Source organism: Phocoena sinus, chromosome 16 (genome assembly GCF_008692025.1).
Source record: "Phocoena sinus isolate mPhoSin1 chromosome 16, mPhoSin1.pri, whole genome shotgun sequence".
Taxonomy (NCBI): domain Eukaryota; kingdom Metazoa; phylum Chordata; class Mammalia; order Artiodactyla; family Phocoenidae; genus Phocoena; species Phocoena sinus.
In genome coordinates, this window is record NC_045778.1 from 48,178,059 (window position 1) to 48,203,899 (window position 25,841).

Genomic DNA, 25,841 nt, shown 5'->3' on the forward strand with positions numbered 1-25,841 from the left:
AATTGACTTGACGAAGTTACTTTTTACAATATATTTCTGGAGCAGTCTTTCACAATATGTGCTCCCAGAAACCCCTACATCAGTATCTCCTACAGACTTCCTTAAAAATGCAATTTCCTGGGACCCACCCTAGAGTTAGGGTCAGATTCCTGGGAGTGCGATTTTTTTTTTTTTTTTTTTTTGCTGTGCCCCGAGGCTTGTGGGATCTTAGTTCCCCCACCAGGGATGGAACCCACGCCCCCTGCAGTGGAAGCACAGAGTCTTAACCACTGGACCGCCAGGGAAGTCCCCAGTCATAATTTTTAAACGATTTACTTCTACTGGGTCATGACAGATAACCTTAAGTTTCTTTTTCCTCCTCTTGATTTTAAATCAGTTTCACTTTCCAAATCCTCTTCCCTGTCATAAAGGCGGTCACTCAGAGACTGGGAGAAAGCATCAGCTGATGCATTCTCCCTACCCCCACGTCCCTCTTTTATAGCTCCTTCAGTATTTACTTGAGGTAGACGTGAAAGATTTCTGAAGAGCAAATCAGCTTGGACCCCAGCTTTTCAGAACAGCAGAGAACAGATCACCATCATGAGGTCAGTGAGATATCTTGCAAGCACCCTTGATCTTGAAACCTAATTGTAAGCTGAGCTTCTTGGGTGCAGGCAAGTTCCAGAGTTGTCCTGTTGCTTGTGGACTAAACATGCCTTTACCAATATGGGTACTTTTTATTTCTGTGACTTTTTCTGGTGTGTGCACTCCGACTCCCTAAGCTTCATGGGTGGAGCTGGGAGCCAGGAGCTGGATGTGAGGGAGGCTTGGCAGGAGTGGTTAGATCCAATCAGGTACAAAGTTTGCTGGTTCAAAGTCAGATCTAAGCAAATTACTCTTTTGAGGCTTTTTCTGTTGTTTTCTTGGAAAGAACTAAGAGGTTTTCTTCTTGTCATTTTAAAAGGAAGCATTTCTTTTCAGCAGATGTTATTAAAGATGAAATTGGTAGTAAAAAGGCAACTCATGTTGGGAATTTTGCCCTGAAAGTTTGATCACTTCAAGGTAGGAAGTGGAAAAAACAATCCTTACAGATGGACATTTTTTCCATTTCTTATAGGAAAACAAACCGGAAGCTGAGTTTATTTTTATTGCTGTAATGAGAACTTGTGAGCAGCAGAAAATAATTTCTTTTCAAAACATAATGACCTAATCTCTTTCCTAATACTGATCTAATTTCTAATGAAGGAAAGCAGAGCAACGGTTGCCTGGGGATGGTGGAGGGTGAGACTGGGCTTGACTAGGAGGGTACACAGGGGATGATGCAAATAGTCTATAGGGAGATAGTGGTGGTGGTTACATGGGTATATACGTTTGCCAAAATTCATCAAACTACACTTTAAATGGGTTCATTTTATTGAATGTAAAGTATAATCTTAGTAAATTTGATTTTCAAAGATTCATATAGACCTGCTTGAGTTCTAACATCAGTTAGAGCCTCAGGAAAAATACAGCTGAGAGAAAAGGAAAACTTTCCCATCAAACACCTGGGAAGGGATCGAGGGGTTGACTGGCTGGGGAGGGAGCACCCTAGTGACCATTCAGGGAATGAGGACAGGGCGATCCAAGGGCTCCCAAATGCTCTGCAGGCTTGTGTCTGGGGATGGGGTGGATACGAGGAATTCACTGCTAAATGCCTCAGGTCACTTCCCCTATGTGATGGGCTCCCAGGCATGAGTGATGTGAATCATGTCTGCATGAATAAGTTGCCCCGAAAAACCTAGCCCTGCCCAGTGCCTTGGTAGCCAGTCTGCCTAAGAAGTTTGGCAGTGATCTCTGCTTGGGTGTGTCCAGAGCCACGGACCTGAGGAATTCTGAGGGAGGCTCTCTGGACTATGCTGGACTGAGGCCCACATCAAGGTGCCCTGTTCCCAGAGGCTGTAGGGACAGGGGCAAGTCAGGCTGTTCCTTCTCGGCTGTGCTAAAAAATTTCCAAACGGGGAAGCCACCTGGGGAAACACCTCATACCTGCTGGCTGGCTAATGAGCGCCCTCCTCTGCCCCATCCACTGAGGAAATCTGTTGGCCCCTTTGCACACTCTGAATTCACTTAAAATGATAACACTGATATGCCAGTTATCATGTCAGTAACAGTTTCCTTGTAGTTGGAAGTGCACTCTGTCCAGGGCTCTACACGCATTATCTATCATCATCCTCCCAGTAGCCCTAGGAAGGGAACGCTATTATTTTTTATTAGCCTCACTTTCTAGATGAGAAAAATGGGCCTCAGAGGGCAAATTACTTGGCCAAGAAGTCATATAGTAAGTGTGTCAGAGCAGGGTCATTACTAAGGTGCCAAACTCCAGGGCTGAGCTTCTTCTGGGTACAAAGGCCAAACGGGTGAAATGCATTAATGCTTTTAATTATGCTCACATTAGAGAGGAGGGGCAGGGACTGGGAGGTCTGGACCCTCGGGTCCCTATTTGGAGAGGGAAGATCAGTCCTTAGAGTGCCCAGAGCCACACCTGAGATGAAGGTAAAAGTGCATCTCCCTACAGCACAGTTTCTTATCATTTGGATGGAAGAAAAAAGGAAATTTATTCCAGGCCATTTTAGATGTGAGGAAATGAGGCTGTGATGTGATTCAAGAAATACCCCAGAGCTGGTCAAAGAGAAAACCGAAGTCCATGCTTTCTGTGGTTATTTTCCTTTCTTCTAGATGTCTGTCTCACTGTCTGATACTTACATGATCTCCCACAAGTAAATGGGAAACTGCTTTTCAAAATACCTCCAGGACTATGCTTCTCAAAACACGATACAGGGACTTCTGCAACAGAATGTCCAGGGTGTTTGTTAAAATGCAGAGTCCGGAGCCCAAGGCCACCCCTAGGTTGCATCTGAATCTCTGGCAGGAGGGCCCATAATGTGCATGGTATCGACAATGCCTTCTTTCAAACTCTCAAGCACAGTTGCAGAATCTGTGTAGAATGGTACTTCCAGTGGAGAATTGAGCTCAGCTCTCATGTTCAGTTGCAGTTTCTCCTCAGCACGAATCTTGATAGCATTCCCTCAGTTTTGTTTTCCATTTTATAAAAGCACAGACCTAACAGCTAGCATCCTGAGTGGAAACCTCCTCTGCATTTGCTTGCAACCCACAGCAGAAAATAAAACAGGCCTGAACCCCAGCTTTTCAGAATTGCAGGGAAACAGCCGTCATGAGGTAAATATCCCCTGGTTCTCTGATAGGAAGTTGAGAATGTCTCCCAAATCTTGTTCTTGAGTGCAACTTCCTGAATTATGCTGATTCAGTTTTTGCTAGTAGATTAAATATGCATTTCACTAATCATCTATCTAATCTATCTTACCAATTCATGCACTTTTATTTCTGTGGCTCTTCCTGATTTACAGAGTCAGGCGCTGAGGGATGTGCTCCCAGCAGAGCTGGCAGCTGGCAGCTGGGAAGGGATGTTGAGAGAGCCTAGGAGGGCATGCTCAGATCCTTTCAGGCAAAATCTGGTCAATGAGAGCTGGGGCCTGGAGGAAAGTTGCTGCAGGTCCCGGTCCCCCTTTTGTTTCTTATATTTGAAAGGACAAAATCAGAGCTTCGTGTGTTTTGTTATGGTTGCTGTGGTTATTTTAAAAGCACGCTTACTTCTCAGCAAATGTACTAAGGATTAGTTCAGCACTATGAAACTTCATAATGAAGTCGCTTTTGCCTTGAAATATGCTCTGACAGGACTGGGGGATATGTCTACGTGAACCATCTTCTTACCAACCTGCTAGACTTCCCGTGTGAACTATAAGCAGGGAGTAAGTGTCACAGAGTCTCTCAAACTGCGTGGCATATTCCCTGTACCACACCCGACCTGAGTGCTCTATTAGAACGCAAATTACTGGGCCCTGCATATTTGGCTCTCATGTTTCACTTAGAACCCTTCCTGGGAAGTGAGAAAACCAAAACATGTTTATGTGTTGGGAATATGGAAAAGATGAGTTAGGAATCTACACTTCTGTGAACCCTCTCTCCACATTTCTTCTGACAGCATTACTGGTGTATTACAATGCTGAGACGGGGCAGAAGGAAAGAAGGGTTTTGCAGTGTTGAGGGTGATGCTGAAATTACTTTAACATTAGCAGAATTAATTTCTTTCCAGCTGCCTTTTAGACTTCATATTACCTGCCTGTTGGCCCCATGAAGTAATTAGCATTTCCTCAGGGTTTTTACACCAGCATGCTCCTTGTCCTAATGATGTGACCATAGAATCCTGGGAGGCAACAGATACAGAAGGCAAGGACACGGGGGCCGGATAATATTTGAGTATTCAAAGTACTGGCTTCATTTCCATTAGACTGAATCCTCCTAAAAAATACAAATACAGTGATGAATCAAATGGGAATCTCATGGAACATAGCCTGGGTCAACTGAGATGCCACTTTACATGGGAGTTGCTAATTGAAGACACAAATATCTGATTTAGAAAACAGGGTTCGGATGAGATTGAGTTCCCAGATTTGCTGGCTAGTGAGCCAAGTCTATAACCTCAAAATAAATTCAAACTTTAAAATTTACATTTGTCCAGCTACTGGCAATCATGAGAGACCTATGTGCTCCAAACACTTGGCTGGACATTTATTCACACCTAAGAAAAGTTAAAATGTACTGTGGAAAGGCAAAGTAAGGGAAAAACCTGTTTAGGATGTGCAAGCTAAAAATGACACAAATACCTTAATGTATCTTTTAAGTGTTTGCTCTGTGGTATGTGATATAATCTTCTCCTTTCTCTCCCTAAAATATTTTCTCCAAAAACATTCAATTAAGTTAAAAACTCAATAAGCGAATAAAGTCTCTGCATGTATTTTACTGGTGAAATTTTTTAAAGATTGTATGCTTTTTGTATATTCTTTGTTTGGGTGGAAGTAGAAAAACACAGAGGCAACTTACATAGCAGTAGAAGACCTGAGGCAAGGAAGCCATGGGAATATAAACCCTACCAAGAATATTTTTAAATATTGGGAGTGGGGGTGGATTTACTTCTACAGGCCATGGAATTAAAAGGTTGACTTATGCTACCTGATCCCTGAGAGCTGGAATTGACCAATGGCAGAGGGTAAGGGAGTTTTGAGTGGGTCATTCAGATGATACCTGGGGGGAACACACAAGTAACACCCATTTCAACTTTGATACTAAACTAAGAGCAGATTTATTAGATTTAACCAGACGAAAACTACTAGAGCAGGAATATCATCTTTTCCTTGTAAACAAGGTCTGACTAAAGTTACAACAATATGCATGCTGAAATGTTTTATCAATTAACTGCACTGATTACCTTCTTACACAACAAAAAAATAAGATAAATTCATGGGTGGATAGAGAAATTGATAGCTGAATAGATACGTAATAAAGCAAATATAGTAAAATGTTAACTGTAGAATCTAGGTGGTGAGTATATTAGTGTTTGTTGGAAAATTCTCTGAACTCTATGTTTAACAATGTTCATAATAAAAATGTTAGGATAAACAAAAGAAGTATTCTAAAGGTAAATCAAAATGAGGCAAATGAACCAAAATATATGTGAGATAAAGGATAAAACCGCACAGAGAAGTATTCCAAGTGATTTTTTAAATACATTGTAATTCGACTCTACATCTTTAGAAGGTTATATCTTATGATGAAAGAACAGCAAAAAACAAAACAAAACAAAACCCTAAGCTCTACTCAGCAATCATTTTGAAGGTGTTCTGATTTTGTTATTCTGAGACTGTTGTCAGTGTATTGTGGAATAGATCGTATGTACGCTGGTATCACATAGAAAAGAGATATTCAATTTGGGAGGAAAAAATACACAGATGTAGGATCAATTAGATTAAGTAAAAGTCCTGTAGATTTGAATTTGTAAGATGAAATCATAATATATTTTATCTTTAAAATATACACACAGTACCAATGTCATTTTCCTGGTTTTGATATTGTACTACAGTTACACAAGATGTTGCTATTGGGGGGTCAGGGGTTGGTTGCACAAGACTCTTTCTGCAACTTCCTGTGAGTCTGTAATTATTTCAAAATAAGCCTGAAATGTAAAGGAGGAAATGATAAAAAATGAGTACTTGACTGTGTTGCAATAAGCCAAACTGTGGGTTAAGGTGGGCTGAGTGGACCCTTGAAAACCCATGACAAAATGTGAAAATCATCAGACCATTCACTACATAGGACTTCTGGTGTCTCTGAGCTCTTCTCCATGGATGTGATCAGAAGTATTTAGAAATAATCTCAAAAGGAACACACATTTTTTTGTTGGTGGTTTATAACATTATATAAGTTTTATATGTACAATATTATATTTCAACTTCTGTACATACTACAGCGTACTCACCACCAAATGTTTAGTTTCCATCTGTCACCACAGAGTTCCCCCCTTACCCATTTTGCCCTCCCCCCATCCCCCTTCCCCTCTGGTAGTGGCCAAAGCACTCAGAATCCCATTCTTTTTCCATCCATCCTGTGGATCAGGAAGAGACTGAGGAGCTCATTGCCCACCGTGCAGGTGGGGAAACAAGGCGCAGAGTAATGAAGAGACTGAACCCGGGACTCACAGAAAGGGAAGTAGGTCCAGGGACTGAGTCCCAGATCACTCAGTCAGAGAATTTCTGTCAAACAATAGACACCAGGGGTCATCAAGGTCCTGGTTCTAGCCCAGGTGCACATCAAAATCACCTGAGCATTCCGTTTTAATACTGAGACGGGGGGCCCATTCCCAGGGGTGTATGCAATTGGTCTGGGACAGGGCCTGACTGGCATTATTCTTGGAGCCTCCCTAGATGATTCTAGTGTGCAGTGAGGGTAGAGATTTGATAATCTATTCCAAATCACTTATGTATCAGTTGAGGAAATTGAGGCTCATAGAGGTGAAGTAGCTTATCATAGTTGGTCAATCACTCAGGGAGCTAGCTGGTCCTAGACTCCTGGGGAAGGACTTACAGCATAGTGCTGAAATTTCATTTTCTGTAAGCGTCATTTTCTCCAGTTCTTGTTTTGTTTTCCTAACTGTAAGCACACGTTCGGACACACACACACACACACACTTTTTTGGCTGTTTCCTCTCTACTGCTCTGTCTTGTATTGCTCATAGCTCTGTTTATTCCACAGAGACAGTAGGCAAGATTCTGAATACCTAATCAGCCCAAGCCAGAGCCCCATAGAACCAGAACTGCTGGCAAGTTCACGGCAATGACAAGATAAACACTTCGTCTGCTTCTCTACATTCTATCTAGTACATTGGAAAATTACAAACCCAACTACTTTTCTCCACAAGGATTCCAAAGACACCTTGCTCTCCAAAAAGAGGGCTTTTCTAATTCATTTATTTCAGCGTTTGCTTATAGCCTGAACATTTATCAGAATACACGGATAAACCTATATTATTTATTCAGAAATTTTTATTTGTGTAGAACTTTCTAACCAGTTCAGGATGTCTCAGTGGAAGCTTATGGCCTTGGTGAGGGCTGGCATGGGAGATGAGCTGGGCAGGAGGGGCTGAGCAGAAACTTTTTGGATCTGACAGGATGTTTGATGAAGTGTTTCTAAGAGGAAAACATTCTTGCAGCTTCTCCTTTTCTGTTTCTTATTTTAAAAGAAAACGTATAGGAAGCTTTTTTTTTTTAAAGAAAGCACTGTTTAAACTTGATGACTGAAAAATACTGCAGCTGCTGCTGCTACTACTGCTGCCACCAACAGTCACCTTTTTAATTTTTGAATTTTATTTTTTTATCTTTTATACAGAAGGTTCTTATTAGTTATCCATTTTATACATATTAGTATATATATGTCAATCCCAATCTCCCAATAGTCACCTTTTATTTGCATGCTTCTATGTGCCAGGTAGTTGCAAAGTATTTAAATTCAAGCTCCATGAACTACAGTTGAGTTGGAATTTGACTGAGGTGTCATTCTGCAGCATCAGAGAGCTCTCTATTCCAGAGCATCTTACTTTTACCTTCTGCTCAAGTGATCAGAGATTAGGAGGCTTTCTTGGTATTTGGCATATTTCCTTCATTTCTGAACTAGGTGGATTGTTTATTTCTGTCAATCTGAAACCAAAAGTAATGACCAGAATCCTGGCCACTTCATTAGGAGTAGGTTTTTATATTTCATAGCCTTCTATATACAGGAGAGTAACTAAAAATGAGGCTACCTCCCTCAACTCTCCCTTTTCTACGCGGTCATCGAGAACCCAGCCACCAACCTTCATGATAGGTGACAATGGGCTGACGCTCTCCTTTAGGGTAGGAGGCAGATCTGGTTCCAAACCCTTGCCAGTCCCTGGGTTTTTGCAGCACTAGGAACAACCCTCAATATGGTCCCAGGTCCACAGTCGTTGGTAATCTGGGTTCATACAACTTGGTACACACCCTGAAATCCCATAAGATACTCCTTGCCCCTTGACTCTTCACGGTGAAGCTATGGACAGAAGGCACCATCAAAACCTTCCATCGCTTATCTCAAATTCTGTTTCACACCTCTCAACCACTTGATATTCTTCTCTGTGAATAAGCTTCCTCTGTTTTTATTATTGTCAGGTGCCATGGAAGAACATAGCTAACAATGGTAGCCAAATGTATATATGTCAAGCTCAACAGATTCAGCTTCTCAGGGAAGCAAGTCTAATTGTCTCCTCTCAATAAGGGGCCTTCCAGTGATTAAATTAACTGTGACTGGGGAGAAATTTGCTTTGCAAAATCTGCTGGAATCACCACTTTACTACACGTATCAGGAGAGTAGGGCAATTTCTAATACAAAGTAGGGAAAACAAGAGCTCAGCGGACACCGTAATAGGAGCGTAATCTGTACCCAGGGCTATAGTCTCAGCACTTATTCTTCCCAACCTCTTAACACAAGCACCACGACTACAGAAGACTGTATGGGTCAGGATGGGGTAGCCTGGATGCCACGGGCACCAAGAGGACACTCTCTTGCACAGGTATGGTAATCATGTCTGGTGAATGAGAACACTTTAGATGACTACAAGAGAGAGCATTAAGAATAAGGAAATGTTTTCATTAAGGCCCAACATGTTTTGTTTGATGTCTCAAGATGCTAGCACTTAACACTTTCTTCGTTCCTATGAATAAAGAAGAAGTTATAGAACTCTTTTTACCATTGACCATTCTCCAGAAAGAAGGGTATGCAAAGGCACAAAATAATTAGTAAGATACAACCTCTCAGAGAATAGGAACAAATTTGAGTTAAGGCTCTAGTTAGTGACTTGCAGAATTTTATACCATAAAAAGAACAATTTCTGTTTCCAAATGAGCAAACAAAGGCACAGATTGGGGGCATGACCTTGACAAGTCCACAGAGCCAATTTTTACAGGTCTCCCTGGCTGTAGGTTCAGTGGACTCTACATTACTGGCATCTCTTGGTTCCTGGGTTTCTATAAGGCCTTATGGAGTCTGAGAGAGGAATTAGCACATCAATAAAACTGCTTTCCACGAGCCTTTTCTCAATCCGTTTTCAATATAGAACAAAGGAAGCAATAACTGTTTAAGTTTCGTTTTCTACGACTCTGCCTACTTTAATTTCACTTTCTACTTTCTGTGTAAAGTTTCTGGAAAAAATGTTAATCATACTATGTCAACAAACTTAGTTTCAGTGATGACATTCCCTTATTCTTCTATCTGATCATCTGCTTTGGACTGAATGTGTGTGTGTGTGCACGCACACGTGTGTGCTCACACACAGGCACATTCATACACACACCAAAAACTGTTTTATTAGTTCAGACATCTTTATTTTTCTTAGCAACTCCCTGAGGAAGACGTTAAAACCCAAAGAAGGGGAGAGAGATGGGAAGGGAGGAAAGGAGAAAATGATCCCAATCTCTTCTGTCTGACTAGGGAGGGAATGGACAGTTTGTCTGGATAGAGATATTGCTCCTGCCTCCACAACAGGAGGAAAAAGTAGGACCCACACAGCTGTGTGAGCCATAGTCATGGGGTCTCTCAGATGTCTTGAGCGAAATATTGTGGGAGACGAGTAGGAGAAGCTCACTGCTTAGAGAATAAGACCTTTCTCTGTTGGCTTCTGGTCTCACTATCTCCACTGCCGGGTTCCTATGTTGGGCCTTCTCAACCTGACTGGATTTAAGATTAGCAGATTAAGTGTCCTCTGGGGAAGCCATGTGGTCTGCAGATGTTTGACAGCCCCCTGGCTTGGCTAGAGTTCTGTGCTTGGGAACTCCCTCATCTTCCTTAAGTAAAGGGCCTAATGTGAACATTTCTATATTACCCAAACTGAATCTTCATTCAAATAACTCTTGATATCAGCAGATCAAAAAAACATTAATTTGTATCAACCTGCAAATTCCCCCTCAGTGCTCCAGTGGGCAAAAATTTGAAGGGGCAACAGCTTCAGAAAATGCATATAATTATGGGCCTATTATCAACCCTTCTCGCCTCCTTTGGTCCACAGACAGATAAGAGTGGACTATCACTGATAATTAAGAAAATAGTAATAATAATGATAAAGTAGATATCACTTCCTGAATGCTTATCAAGGGCCAACCTGGCTTCCAAAGTATTACATAAATTATTACATTTACAAAAGAAACCTATGAGGCAGGTACTCCTATTATACTTATTTTGCAATACGAATTTTAAATTAAGAAATGTTGAGGCTACACAGATAATAAGTGATAGAGCTGAGACATGAACCGGAGTCTCTATTCAATGATACCTTATTTAACCTTTAAACAAATGTTTCTTAAAGGGTACCAGTGGAGGTTCATGAGCTCATTTCAGATGGCATGGTAATTAGATTTTATGTTTTAATGCTTTTGTGTTTATTTCAACATGTACTAGAAATATATATATATATATATATACACACACACACAGACATATATAATTTGTAGAATTTCTATTCAAGTTAGTAATATGATTTTTTGTGTGATAAAATACACGTAAGACAAAATTTACCATTTTAACTATTTTTAAGCATACAATTTTGTGGTATATAATACAACCACAGTGTTGTGCAACCATCACCACTATCTACTTCAAGAACATTTTTGTCACTCTGAGCAGCTATTCCCCACTCATCCTTCACCCTAGGCCTGGCAACCATTAATCTGCTTTTTGTCTCTATGGATTTGCCTATCATTGATATTTCATATAAACGGAAGCACACAACACATGGCCTTTTGTGACTGGCTTATTTCACTTTTCATAATGTCTTCGAGGTTCATCCATTTTGAAGCATGTGTCAGAATGTCCTTCCATTTTAAGGCTGAATAATATATCATTGTATGTATAGATCACATTTTGTTTATCCATTCTTCCACTGATGGACACTTGGGTTGCTTCCACCTTTTGACTATTGTGAATAATGCTACGAATATCTACTCAAGTCTCTGCTTTCATTTATTTTAGGTATATACCCAAAAGTGGAATTGCTGAATAATATGGTAATTCTATGTTTAATTTTTTGAGGAATCACCACCATTTTCCTCAGCAGCTTCCCCATTTGACATTCTCACTAGAAGTGCACAAGGGTTCTAATTTCTCCACATCCTCAACGACACTTGTTATTTTCTGTGTTTTTGATAACAGCTATCGCAATTGGTGTGAAGAGGTATCTTATGGTTTTGATTTGCATTTCACTAATGATTGGTGATGTTGAACATCTTTTCGTCTGCTTACCGGCCATTTGTATATTTTTTTTCAGGAAATATCTATTCAAGTCCTTTACCCATTTTTTAATCAGTTGTTTTTTTCTTGCTGCTGAGTTGTAGGAGTTACTTATATAATCTAGATATTAATCCCTTGTCGGGTACATGATTTGCAAATATTTTCTCCCATTCTGTGGGTTGTCTCTTCATTCTATTGATAGTACCCTTTGAGGCACAAAAGTTTTTAATTTTGATGAAGTTCAACTTATTTATTCTTACTTTTGTTACTTGTGCTCTTGGTGTCATATCCAAGAAATTGTTGCCAAATCCAATGTCATGGAGTTTTTTCCCTGTTTCTTTCAAGATTTTTATAGTTTCAGGTCTTACATTTAGATCTTTGATGCATTTTGATTTCATTTTTTGTATACGGTATAAGGTAGGGGTCCAACTTCATTCTCTTGTATATGGATATTCCTCTTTTCTGCATATATCCCAGACTGAGTGCTGGAGAAGCCAGCAACCTAGAAATGCCAGCAGGCACAGACAGAAAAGTCCCATGAAAAGCCTGCTATCTCTAGCCAAAGGACCAAGGAGGGGACGGCCTAGCAGGACAAAATATTTATGAACAACCATTCTACTCCAGCCAAATACACAGGAAAAAATCAAATAAAAACTAAAGCCCCATTCCGAACTTTGCCAGCAAAGGCTGAGTGGGTAGCCTAGACTTCTACCCTCACCAGGCTATAGCTAGGCATCCCAACTCTCACCCTCCCCCTACCCCCATGGATGATGCCAGAGAAGGGCAAGTGGAATGCAAAGACTTTCATCCCCACCAGGGTGGTAACAAGAGTCCCTCTCTCTGCAGTGAGGGAGTGAAGACCACAAAGGGAGTGTGGACATCAGCCCCCACCTAGTGGTAATGAGGTATCCTCCCACTCCCCACTGAGGTGGTATCAGAGAGGCCTAGTGGAGTTCAGGACTTTCACCACCATCCAGAGGTAATAAGGTCACTCTTCCCCACTCACCTCCCTTCCCAGCATCAGTAAAGGCCACATGGAGAAGAGTAACAAGGCACACCTACCCCTTCAAGCCAGGGTGGTATCAGCAGAGGCTGGGGGATCCTGAACTCCCACCCCCATCCAGCAGTAATGAGGAGCCCAGGCTCCCCATAAAGTGTTAATGAAAGACAAGTCAGTAAACAGGATTCCACCTTGATCTGGCAGTGTGGAATGAGGTGTCCTTCCCCTTTCCCTAGAACAACAGTATTAGAGGAGGCCTGCTAAAACAGATTTATATGTAACTCAGAGTCCTATAATATATAATAATACCCAAATGCCCAGGTTTTCATTAAAAATTGCTTATCAAGCCAAGAACCAGGAAAATCTCAACTTGAATGAGAAGGAATAATCATCAGACAACAATACTGAGATGACACAAATATTAGCATTGTCTAACTAGGATTTTAAAGCTGCCATCGTAAAAATGGTTCAATGGGCAATTGCAAACACACTTGAAACAAATGAAAATATAAAAAGTCTCAGCAAAGAAAAGGAGATATAAAGAAGAACCAAATGGGAATTTTAGAATTGAAAAGTACAATAACCAAAATGAAAACCCAGTGGGTGGGCTCAAAAAGAGGATGGAGAGGACAGAGGAAAGAATTCATGAACTTGAAGACAGAATGATAGAAATTATCCAATGTGATTCTAATTTCAAGTAGCTGACCAAAGTCCAAAGATGATAAACCCAAAGAAATCCAAGACACGTCACAGTTAAAATTCTGAAGACTAAAGACAAAAAGAAAACCCATGAAAGTAGTAGAGAGAAATGACACCTCAGCTATAAGGAAGGGAAAAACATACACACAAGTCTAATGGCAGGTTATTTCTCGTTAGAAACCATGGAGTTGAGAAGAAAGGGGCATAACATTTTTCAAGTGCTGAAAGAAAAGAATTTTCAACCTAGAATCCTACATCCAGCAAAAATATCCTTCTGGAATAAATTGGAAATTAAGACATTCTCAAATGAAGGAAAGCTAAGAGAATTTGGCACCAACAGACCTACCCTTAAGGAATAGCTAAAGAAAATTTTCCAGTGAGCGAAAAAGGAAATAAAAGGTATACAGATCAGAAAGAAAAAATAAAACTGTCCCTATTTATAGATGCCATGATGGTCTACAGAGAAAATCCCAAGGTATCTATAAAACAATTCCTAGAACTAAAAAGTGGGTTCATCGAGGTTACAGAATACAAGATTTACATACAAAAGTCAATTGTATTTCTATATACTAGCAAGGAACATGTAAAAATTAAGTTAAAAACACAATATAATTTTAAATTGCACAAAAAGAAACACATAAGGGTACTTAAGTGTAAATCTAACATAACATGCACAGGACTTCAATGCCTATAAACTATTAAAATGCTAATGAAAGAAATTAAAGAATATCTAAATAAACAGATACAGAATGTTCATGGATTAGAAGACTCAGCATAGCAACAATGTCAATTCTCCCCCAACTGATATAAAATTCCTATCAAAACTCCAGCAAGATTTTTTATAGATATAGAAAATATTAATCTAAAATTTATATGGAAAAGCAAAGGAACTAGAATAACAATTTTGAAAAAGAAAAATAGAGAGGAATCACCCTACCCAGTTTTAAGATTGATTACACACAGTAAACAAGATTGTATGGTATTGGTGGAAGGATAAACACACAGATCAGTGGAACAGAATAAGGAACCCAGAAATAATCCCACACGAGCACAGCCAACTGATTTTTGACAAAGGTGCAAAAACAATTCAATAGAGGATGAACAGTCTTCAACAAATGCTGCTGGAGCAACTGGATATCCATAGGCTGAAAAATGAGACACTGACCTAATCTTCATACATTATGCAAAAATTAACTCAAAATGGATCACAGATTTAAATGTAAAATTATAAAACTTGTAGAAGAAAATACAGGAGAAAATCTTCAGGACTTAGGGCCTGGTGAAGAGTTCCTGGACATGATACCAAACACATGACCCATAAGAGAAAAAAAATCAATAAATTATACCTCATCAAAAGTTAAAACTTTTGCTCTTCAAAAGACCTTATTAAAGGATAATAAGACAAGCCACACACTGAGAGAAAATATTTGAAAACATCACAAAGCACTCGTATCTAGAATCTATAAAGAGTTATTGAAACACAACAATTAAAAAAACCTAATTAGAAAATAGGCAAAGGATATGAAGAGATATTTCATGAAAGAGGATATGTAGATGGCAAATAAGCACATAAAAATATGTTCAACACCACTAGCCATTAGGGAAATGCAAATTAAGACCACAAGGAGATACCACTACATGTCTATTAAAAGGGCTAACATTAAAAAAAAAGTGAAAATACCAAATTCTGGTAAGAATGCAAAGAACTAGATCATTCATACATTACTAGTAGGAATGAAAAATGATACTATTCATCTGGAAAACACTGTGGCAGCTTCTTAAAAACATAAGCATACACTTACCACATGACCTAGCAATTGCACTCCTCAACATTTATCCCAGAGAAATGAAAATGTATGTCCATGTAAAGGCCTGTATACAACTGTTCACAGCACTTTTATTTGTAATACGCCAAAACCAGAAACAATTGAAATGTCCTACAACAGACGAATAGTTAACTGCGATACTCTCATCCCATGGCAAATGACCCCCCAGTAGAAAGGAATGAACTGTTGATAAAATTCAACAACTTGGATGTATGTCAAGGGCATTATGATGAGTGAAAAGGGCAATCTCCAAAGATTACATAATATATGACTCCATGTATATGACATTCATGAAATGACAAAATTATAGAGATGAAAAACATGTTAGTAGTTACCAGAGGCTAGAAATATTTGGAAATGGAGGGAGGCAACAGTTTTGACTCTAAAGAAACAGCATGAGAGAGATGTTTGTGATGATGGAGTAGTTCTCTAACTTGATCAAATGATGGTTCCATGGATTTACACATGTGATAGAATGACAGAACTGTATGCATATTGTACCATGGCCAATTTCCTAGTTTTGACATAGTTAGATAAGATATAATCTTTGGGAGAAACTGGGTGAAGGATACACTGGACCTATGTACAATCTTTGCAAATTTCTGTGAATCCATTATTATTTCCAAATAAATGGGTCAAATATTATTGCTTTTAGGTGGTCTTAATTTGTTGCATAATCTGCAGACTAAGTTCCTAAGGTCAATAATGTTTCCTAAGGCTCTGCATTTCTTACTGGTCTCTATCCTAATTACAAAAATAGGAAACTTTTTTTTTTTTTTTAAAAACGGCCTGAGTCCTGATTTTGCCACTCATGCAGCTGTGTGATCTCAGGAACCTGTGCTTTGACTTATTTATTTTTTATACAGCAGGTTCTTATTAGTTACCTATTTTTATACATATTAGTATATGCATGTCAATCCCAATCTCCCAATTCATCCCACCCCCCCAACCCCCCCACCCCACTTTCCCCCCTTGGTGTCCATACGTGTGCCCTCTAGATCTGTGTCTCTATTTCTGCCTTGCAAACCGGTTCATCTGTACCATTTTTCTAGATTCCACATAGATGCGTTAATATACAATATTTGTTTTTCTCCTTCTGACTTAGTTCACTCTGTATGACAATCTCTAGGTCCATTCATGTCTCTACAAATGACCCAATTTCATTTCTTTCTATGGCTGAGTAATATTCCATTGTATATACGTACCACATCTTCTTTATCTATTCATCTGTCGATGGGCATTTAGGTTGCTTCCATGACTTGGTTATTGTAAATAGTGCTGCAATGAACATGGGGGTGCATGAGACCTTTTGAATTATGGTTTCCTCTGGGTATATGCGCAGTAGTGGGATTGCTGGGTCATATGGTAATTCTATTTTTAGTTTTTTAAGGAACATCCATACTGTTCTCCATAGTGGCTGTATCAATTTACATTCCCACCAACAGTGCAAGAGGGTTCCATTTTCTCCACACCCTCTCCAGCATTTGTCGTTTGTAGATTTTCTGATGATGCCCATTCTAACTGGTGTGAGGTGATACCTCATTGTAGTTTTAATTTGCATTTCTCTGATAATTAGTGATGTTGAGCAACTTTTCATGTGCCTCTTGGCCATCTGTATGTCTTCAGTGGAGAAATGTCTATTTAGGTCTTCTGCTCATTTTTTGATTGGGTTATTTGCTTTTTTTTTTTTTTTTTTTTTGCGGTACGCAGGCCTCTCACTGTTGTGGCCTCTCCCATTGCGGAGCACAGGCTACGGACATGCAGGTTCAGTGGCCATGGCTCACAGGCCTAGCTACTCCACGGCATGTGGGATCTTCCCGGACCGGGGCACGAACCCGTGTCCCCTGCATTGGCAGGCGGACTCTCAACCACTGTGCCACCAGGGAAGCCTGGTTTGTTTGCTTTTTGATATTGAGCTGCATGAGCTGTTTATATATTTTGGAGATTAATCCTTTGTCCGTTGATTCATTTGCAAATATTTTCTCCCATTCTGAGGGTTGTCTTTTTGTCTTGTTTGTAGTTTCCTCTGCTGTGCAAAAGCTTTTAAGTTTCATTAGGTCCCATTTGTTTATTTTTGTTTTTCTTTCCATTACTCTAGGAGGTGGATCAAAAAAGATCTTGCTGTGATTTATGTCAAAGAGTGTTCTTCCTAAATTTTCCTCTAAGAGTTTTATAGTGTCCAGTCTTACATTTAGGTTTTTAATCCATTTTGAGTTTATTTTTGTGTATAGTGTTAGGGAACATTCTAATTTCATTCTTTTACATGTAGCTGTCCAGTTTTCCCAGCACCATTTATTGAAGAGACTGTCTTCTCTCCATTGTATATCTTTGTCCCCTTTGTCATAGATTAGTTGACCATAGGTGTGTGGGTTTATCTCTGGGCTTTCTATCCTGTTCCATTGATCTATGTTTCTGTTTTTGTGCCAGTACCATATTGTCTTGATTACTGTAGCTTTGTAGTATAGTCTGAAGTCAGGGAGTCTGATTCCTCCAGCTCTGTTTTTTCCCCTCAAGATTGCTATGCCTATTTGGGGTCTTTTGTGTCTCCATACAAATTTTAAGATATTTTTTCTAGTTCTGTAAAAAATGCCATTGGTAGTTTGATAGGGATTGCATTGAATCTGTAGATGGCTTTGGGTAGTACAGTCATTTTCACAACATTGATTCTTCCAATCCAAGAACATGGTATATCTCTCCATCTGTTTGTGTCATCTCTGATTTCTTTCATCAGTGTCTTACAGTTTTCTGAGTACAAGTCTTTCACCTACTTAGGTAGGTTTATTCCTAGGTATTTTATTTTTTGTTGTAATGGTGAATGGGATTGTTACCTTAATTTCTCTTTCTGATCTTTCGTTGTTAGTGTACAGGAATGCAAGAAATTTCTGTGCATTAATTTTTTATCCTGCAACTTTACCAAATTCATTGATTAGCTCTAGTAGTCTTCTGGTGGCATCTTTAGGATTCTCTATGTATAGTATCATGTCATCTGCAAACAGTGACAGTTTTACTTCTTCTTTTCCAATTTGTATTCCTTTTATTTCTTTTTTCTTTTCCGACTGCCATGGCTAGTACTTCCAAAACTGTGTTGAATGATAGTGGTGAGTGTGGAATCCTTGTCTTATTCCTCATCTTAGAGGAAATGCTTTCAGTTTTTCACCATTAAGAATGATGTTTGCTGTGGGTTTGTCATATATGGCCTTTATTATGTTGAGGTAGGTTCCCTCTATGCCCACTTTCTGGAGAGTTTTTATCATAAATGGGTGTTGAATTTTGTCAAAAGATTTTTATGCATCTATTGAGATAATGATATGGTTTTTCTTCTTCAGTTTGTTAATATGGTGTATCACACTGATTGATTTGCATATATTGAAGAATCCTTGCATCCCTGAGATAAATCCCACTTGATAACGGTGTATGATCCTTTTAATGTGCTGTTGGATTCTGTTTGCTAGTATCTTGTTGAGGATTTTTACATCTACATTCATCAGTGATATTGGTGTGTAATTTTCTTTTTTTGTAGTATCTTGGTGCAGTTTTGTTATCAGGGTGATGGGGGCCTCATAGAATGAGTTTGGGAGTGTTCCTTCCTCTGAAATTTTTTGGAAGAGTTTGAGAAGGATGGGTGTTAGCTCTTCTCTAAATGTTTGATAGAATTCACCTGTGAAGCCATCTGGTCCTGGACTTTTGTTTGTTGGAAGATGTTTAATCACAGTTTCAATTTCATTACTTGTGATTGGTCTGTTCATATTTTCTATTTCTTCCTGGTTCAGTCTTGGAAGGTTATACCCCTCTAAGAATTTGTCCATTTCTTCCAGGTTGTCCATTTTATTGGCATAGAGTTGCTTGTAGTAGTCTCTTAGAATGCTTTGTATTTCTGCAGTGTCTGTTGTAACTTCTCCTTTTTCATTTCTAATTTTATTGATTTGAGTCCTCTCCCTCTTTTACTTGATGAGTCTGGCTAATGGTTTACCAATTTTGTTTATCTTCTCAAAGAACCAGCGTTTAGTTTTATTGATCTTTGCTATTGTTTCCTTTGTTTCTATTTCATTTATTTCTGCTCTGATCTTTATGATTTCTTTCCTTCTACTAAATTTGTCCGTAGGTCTGTAGGTCTACTAACTTTGGGTTTTGTTTGCTCTTTCTCTAGTTCGTTTAGGTGTAAGGTTAGATTCTTTATTTGAGATGTTTGCTGTTTCTTGAGGCAGGATTGTATTGCTGTAAACTTCCCTCTTAGAACTGGTTTCACTGCATCCCATAGGTTTTGGATTGTTGTGTTCTCGTTGTCACTTGTCTCTAGGTATTTTTTGATTTCCTCTTTGATTTCTTCAGTGATCTCTTGGTTATTTAGTAACCTATTGTTTAGCCTCCATGTGTTTGTGTTTTTTACGTTTTTTTTTTTCACTGTAATTGCTTTCTAATCTCATAGCGTTGTGGTCGGAAAAATTGCTTGATATGATTTCAATTTCCTTAAATTTACTAAGGCTTGACTTGTGACCCAAGTTGTGATCTATCCTGAAGAATGTTCCATGTGCACTTGAGAAGAAAGTGTAATCTGCTCTTTTGGGATGGAATGTCCTATAAATATCAATTAAATCTATCTGGTCTACTGTGTCATTTAAAGCTTCTGTTTCCTTATTAATTTTCCGTCTGGATGATCTGTCCATTGGTGTAAATGAGGTGTTAAAGTCCCCCATTATTATTGTGTTACTGTTGATTTCCTCTTTTATAGCTGTTAGCATTTGCCTTATGTATTGAGGTGCTCCTATGTTGGGTGCATATATATTTCTAATAGTTATATCTTACTCTTGGATTGATCACTTGATCATTACGTAGTGTCCTTCCTTGTCTCTTGTAACATTCTTTATTTTAAAGTCTATCTTATCTGATATGAGTATTGCCACCCCAGCTTTCTTCTGATTTCCATTTGCATGGAATAACTTTTTCCATTCTCTCACTCTCAGTCTGTATGTGTCCATAGGTCTGAAGTGGGTCTCTTGTAGATAGCACATATATGAGTTTTGTTTTTGTATCCATTCCACAAGCCTGTGTCTTTTGGTTGGAGCATTTAATCTGTTCACATTTAAGGTAATTATCGATATGTATGATCTTGTTACCATTTTCTTAATTGCTTTGGGTTTGTTTTTGTAGGTCCTTTTCTTCTCTTGTGTTCCCCACTTAGAGAAGTTCCTTTAGCATTTGTAGTAGAGCTGGTTTGGTGGTGCTGAATTCTCTTAGCTTTTGCTTGTCTGTAAAGCTTTTGATTTTTCTGTCAAATCTGAATGAGATCCTTGCCGGGTAGAGTAATCTTGGTTGTAGGTTCTTCCCTTTCATTACTTTAAATATATCGTGCCACTTCCTTCTGGCCTGTAGATTTTCTGCTGAGAAATCAGCTGTTAACCTTATGGGAGTTCCCTTGTATGTTATTTGTTGTTTTTTCCCTTGTTGCTTTCAATAATTTTTCTTTGTCTTTAATTTTTGTCAATTTGATTACTATGTGTCTCGGAGTGTTTCTCCTTGGGTTTATCCTGCCTGGGACTCTCTGTGCTTCCTGGACTTGGGTGGCTATTTCCTTTCCCATGTTAGGGAGGTTTCTGACTATAATCTCTTCAAATATTTTCTTGGGTCCTTTCTCTCTCTCTTCTCCTTCTGCAACCCCTATAATGTGAATATTGGTGCATTTAATGTTGTTCCAGACGTCTCTTAGGCTGTCTTCATTTCTTTTCATTCTTTTTTCTTTATTCTGTTCCATGGCAGTGAATTCCACCAACCTGTCTTCTAGGTCACTTATCTGTTCTTCTGCCTCAGTTACTCTGCTACTGATTCCTTCTAGTATATTTTTCATTTCAGTTATTGTATTGTTCGTCTCTGTTTGTTTGTTCTTTAATTCTTCTAGTGGTTGGTTCTTTAATTCTTCTAGGTCTTTGTTAAACATTTGTTGCATCTTCTCGATCTTTGCCTCCATTCTTTTTCCAAGGTCCTGGATCACCTTCACTATCATTATTCTGAATTCTTTTTCTGGAAAGTTGCCTATCTCCACTTCATTTAGTTGTTTTTCTGGGATTTTATCTTGTTCCTTCATCTGGTACATAGTCCTCTGCCTTTCGTTTTGTCTATCTTTCTGTGAATGTGGTTTTCCTTTCACAGGCTGCAGGATTGTAGTTCTTCTTGCTTCTGCTGACTGTCCTCTGGTGGATGAGGCTATCTAAGAGGCTTGTGCAAGTTTCCTGATGGGAGGGACTGGTGGGGGGTAGAGCTGCGTGTTGCTCTGGTGGGCAGAGCTCAGTAAAACTTTAATATACTTGTCTGCTGATGGGTGGGGCTGAGTTCCCTCCCAGTTGGTTGTTTGGCCTGAGGCGACCCAGCACTGGAGCCTACCGGCTGTTTGGTGGGGCTAATGGCAGACTCTGGGAGGGCTCACGCCAAGGAGTACTTCCCAGAACTTCTGCTGTCAGTGTTCTTGTCCCCGCGGTAAGCCACAGCTGCCCCTGGGCTCTTCAGGAGACCCTCCAACACTAGCAGGTAGGTCTGGTTCAGTCTCCCATGGGGTCACTGCTCCTTCCCCTGGGTCCTGATGCACACACTACTTTGTGTGTGCCCTCCAAGAGTGGAGTCTCTGTTTCCCCCAGTCCTGTCAAAGTCCTGCAATCAAATCCCGCTAGCTTTCAAAGTCTGATTCTCTGGGAATTCCTCCTCCCTTGTCGGACCCCCAGGTTGGGAAGCCTGACGTGGGGCTCAGAACCTTCACTCCAGTGGGTGGACTTCGGTGGTATAATTGTTCTCCAGATTCTGAGTCACCCACCCAGCGGTTATGGGACTTTACTTTATTGTGATTGTGCCGCTCCTACTGTCTCACTGTGGCTTCTCCTTTGTCTTTGGATGTGGGGTATCTTTTTTGGTGAGTTCCAGTGTCTTTCTGTCGATGATTGTTCAGCAGTTAGTTGTGATTCCGGTGCTCTTGCAAGAGGGAGTGAGCGCATGTCCTTCTACTCTGCCATCTTGAGCCAATCTCCTAGGAAACTCTTACATAGCATGAAATATGTATGCTCTAAGTGCTTTCCATAGATAGGCTTATTAATTCTCACCAAATCCAGTGTGATAAATCTATTATTTTCCCCACTTTACAAAGGAGACTCTGAAGCACAGAGAGGTTGCATGGGTAGAAAGTGCTGGGGCCAGTGTATGAAGCCAAGCAAATGCATTCAAAGGCCACACGGATCTTAGAAATAGAGGAACTCAAAGGAAGATCAAAGCAGGCGTGCCCTTTTTAAGGCTAAGCTCTAAATATGCAGTGTTTTGTCTGGCTTATTTCTATTGGCTGTTTGTCACCTAACAAAGAAAATCTGCTTTTGTTTTTAAAGTACTAATGCTGATGAAGATCAGATCAAGGATAAGCTGGAACAGTTGAAATGTCACTTTACATGGGAGTTGGTCATTAACGACACTGAAATACCTGAATTAGAAAACAGGGTCTTGGAGCAGATTGAGTTCCTAGACACCACATACAAAGTGGGAATATACAGCTTACTGGCCTATGTGAAACACCTGAGAGGCCAGAATGAGGAAGCCTTGAAGAGTTTGAAAGAAGCTGAAGACTTAACCCAGCAAGAACATGCCAACCAATCAGACATGAGAAGTCTGGTTATCTGGGGCAACTATGCCTGGCTGCATTACCACATGGGCCAACATGCAGAAGCCCAGATTTACCTGGACAAGGTGAAGAACACTTGCAGGAAGCTTGCAAATTCCTCCAGCTATAGAATGGAGTGTCCTTATATGGACTGTGAGGAAGGATGGGCCTTGCTGAAATGTGGAGGAAGCAATTATGAACGGGCCAAGGTCTGCTTTGAAAAGGCTCTGGAAGTGGACCCTGAAAACCCTGAATTCAGCACTGGGTATGCAATCACCGTCTATCGCCTGGAGAGCTATAACAAAGCAGTACGGCATACTGGGGCATTTTGTCTGAATACCCTAAAACAGGCTGTCAGGCTAAATCCAAAAGATGCATATATTAAGGCTCTCCTTGCCCTGAAGCTTCAAGGTGTAGGACAAGAAGCTGAAGGAGAAAAATACATTAAAGAAGCACTGACCAACGCGTCCTCAAAGATCTATGTCTTCCGATATACTGCCACGTTTTACCGAAGAAAAGGCTCTCTGGATGAAGCTCTTCAGTACTTAAAACTGGCCTTGAAAGCAACACCCTCCTCTGTCGTCCTGCATCACCAGATGGGGCTTTGCTACAAGTCACAAATGATCCAAATAAATAAAGCTACAAACTGGCAGCCTAAAGGACAGGATAGAGAAAACATCAACAGAATAATACAGTCAGCCATATCTCATTTTGAATTTGCTGTGCAAGAAAAGCCCACATTTGAGTTTGCTTACATAGACCTGGCAGAAATGTACACAGAAGCAGGTGACCACAAAAAAGCTGAAGATGCTTATCAAAAGGTGTTATGCATGGAATCACTCAACAAATATATGCTGCAACAGGTACATTTCCACTATGGCCGATTTCTGGAATTAAAAAAAAAATCTGAAGTTGATGCAATCAGCCATTATTTAAAAGCAGTAAAAATAGAAAAGGCATCATTAGCAAGGAATAAAAGTATCAGTTCTTTGAAGAAATTGGCTTTAAAGAAACTTCAGAGAGATGCATCAGATGTAGAAAGCTTGTGCATCCTTGAGCTCATCCAGAAAATAAAAGGAGAAATGAATGAAGCCCCGGAGTATTAAGAGCAGGCCCTGAGGCTGGTTCCTGTCTTGGAGAACTCTGTGCTTGTGACCTGTAGGCACTGAAATATGGACCACTCTTACATATCATTTGGTTTTACATCAACATATACTAATCATCTTTTCTGCTTGCTGCTTTCAGAAACATGTAATTCACTGCAATGATGTAATCTTTGAACAATTATTCAAACCTGATAAAACACTGGTTGTATTGAGAAAATAGTGAAACAGACTATACAGGTCTCTGTGTGTGAAAGAGAGAGAGGAAGAGAGAGAAGAACCATTTCTCTGTGAATGTTATATAGTAGAAAAAAAAAAGTTTGCTGAGTAGATTTGTAGCAAGTAAAACACTGGCCTTGACATGGAACCAACCTAAATGTCCATCGACAGATGAATGGATGAAGAAGATGTGGCACATATAAACAATGGAATACTACTCAGCCATAAAAAGAAACGAAATTGAGTTATCTGTAGTGAGGTGGATGGACCTAGAGTCTGTCATACAGAGTGAAGTAAGTCAGAAAGAGAAAAACAAATACCGTATGCTAACACACATATATGGAATCTAAAACAAAAAAACGGTTCTGAAGAACCTAGGGGCAGGACAGGAATAAAGACGCAGATGTAGAGAATGGACTTGAGGACATGGGGAGGGGGAAGGGTAAGCTGGGACGAAGTGAGAGAGTAGCACTACCAGATGTAAAACAGATAGCTAGTGGGAAGCAGTTGCATGGCACAGGGAGATCAGCTCGGTGCTTTGTGACCACCTAGAGGGGTGGGATAGGGAGGGTGGGTGGGAGTGAGGGAGACACAAGAGGGAAGAGATATGGGGATATATGTATGTGTATAGCTGATTCACTTTGTTATAAAGCAGAAACTAACACACCATTGTAAAGCAATTATACTCCAATAAAGATGTTAAAAAAAATAAAAAAGAAATATTAAAAGGATGCTAAAGGATCTGAGAGACCGTCTGTAGCAATCATCTTTGATTATGACATTTTATTAATAGACAATGCACAACAAATAATGCTTTTAAAAGGAAAATTAAGGAACCAGTGTTATTGTTTTTTCATTCTTGTGTGTGTCTGGGGGGAGGATGTATTAATTTCCTGTTGTGGCTCTAATAAATTACCACAAACTTGGTGGCTTAAAACCACACTAATTTATTATCTTACGGTTCTAGAGATGAGAAGTCTGAAATTGGTTTCATTGGCCTGAAATCAAGGTGTTGGCACAGTCAAATTCCCTCCAGAGGCCCTAGGGGACAATTCTTTTGGTACCTTTTCCAGATTCTGGAGGCTGCCTGTATTTCCTGGTGCAGACCCCTAATCCACAGAAAATACAAGTCCCCAGGGAATTCCCAGAAATATTGGGCAAGGCTTTGGATTTCTACTGAAATTCTATAGGAAATGAAGTGAGCAAAATTTATATCATTGAGGGGCAGGCATCAGAGTTACATAGAAGCAATCTTCACAATTTCCTTATCACTAAAACAAGAGATTTATCAGATTAACAAAAACATAACTTAAAGTGCTTGTGTTGGTGGGAGGAGGCTGTAAGGTACTAAAATAAGTCTAACCCACTGCCAACTCCCCGAGTCAGAAATATTAAAAGTAAATAATTATTGGATAAGTGGTCAATTCTCAACTAGGCAGTTTTTCCCAGGTATTGTTATACATCGTTTGTACCCAGAAAGCAGAGCTCATTAATGTCAAATAAATCTCTGGATTATGTAAGGTGTTTGTGTGAGATGTGTTTGACAACCTCCAGAGATCACATTTACTTAAGTGTGTATAGCTTATAACCTAATACCACCTCTCTCTCCCATCCTTCCCAACTCTGGAAGAGATCTCTGCACTTCCCGGAGCTCAGTAAAACTAAAATGTGTGACAGCCTGGATGTTTGCAGAGAAAAACAACAAG

General features: G+C 39.7%; 3 protein-coding genes across 4 annotated transcripts in view; 2 read left to right on the forward strand and 1 right to left on the reverse strand.

Annotated features, from left to right (window-relative positions):
• LIPA (lipase A, lysosomal acid type) overlaps positions 1-25,841 on the reverse strand; it is a 97,409-nt gene that overhangs the window by 68,437 nt on the left and 3,131 nt on the right. The window lies entirely within an intron of this gene.
• On the forward strand, positions 453-24,399 carry LOC116741218 (interferon-induced protein with tetratricopeptide repeats 1-like). Its single transcript, XM_032607380.1, has 2 exons — positions 453-584; positions 22,545-24,399. Exons 1-2 carry the CDS (start codon positions 580-582, stop codon positions 23,917-23,919), a joined length of 1,380 nt encoding a protein of 459 aa, XP_032463271.1. The 5' UTR covers positions 453-579; the 3' UTR covers positions 23,920-24,399.
• IFIT5 (interferon induced protein with tetratricopeptide repeats 5) overlaps positions 505-25,841 on the forward strand; it is a 39,538-nt gene continuing 14,201 nt past the window's right edge. The window contains exon 1 of the mRNA XM_032607375.1: positions 505-584. Coding sequence (XP_032463266.1) covers positions 580-584 — 5 coding nt within the window. The 5' untranslated portion in view covers positions 505-579. The remainder of the gene's footprint in view (positions 585-25,841) is intronic.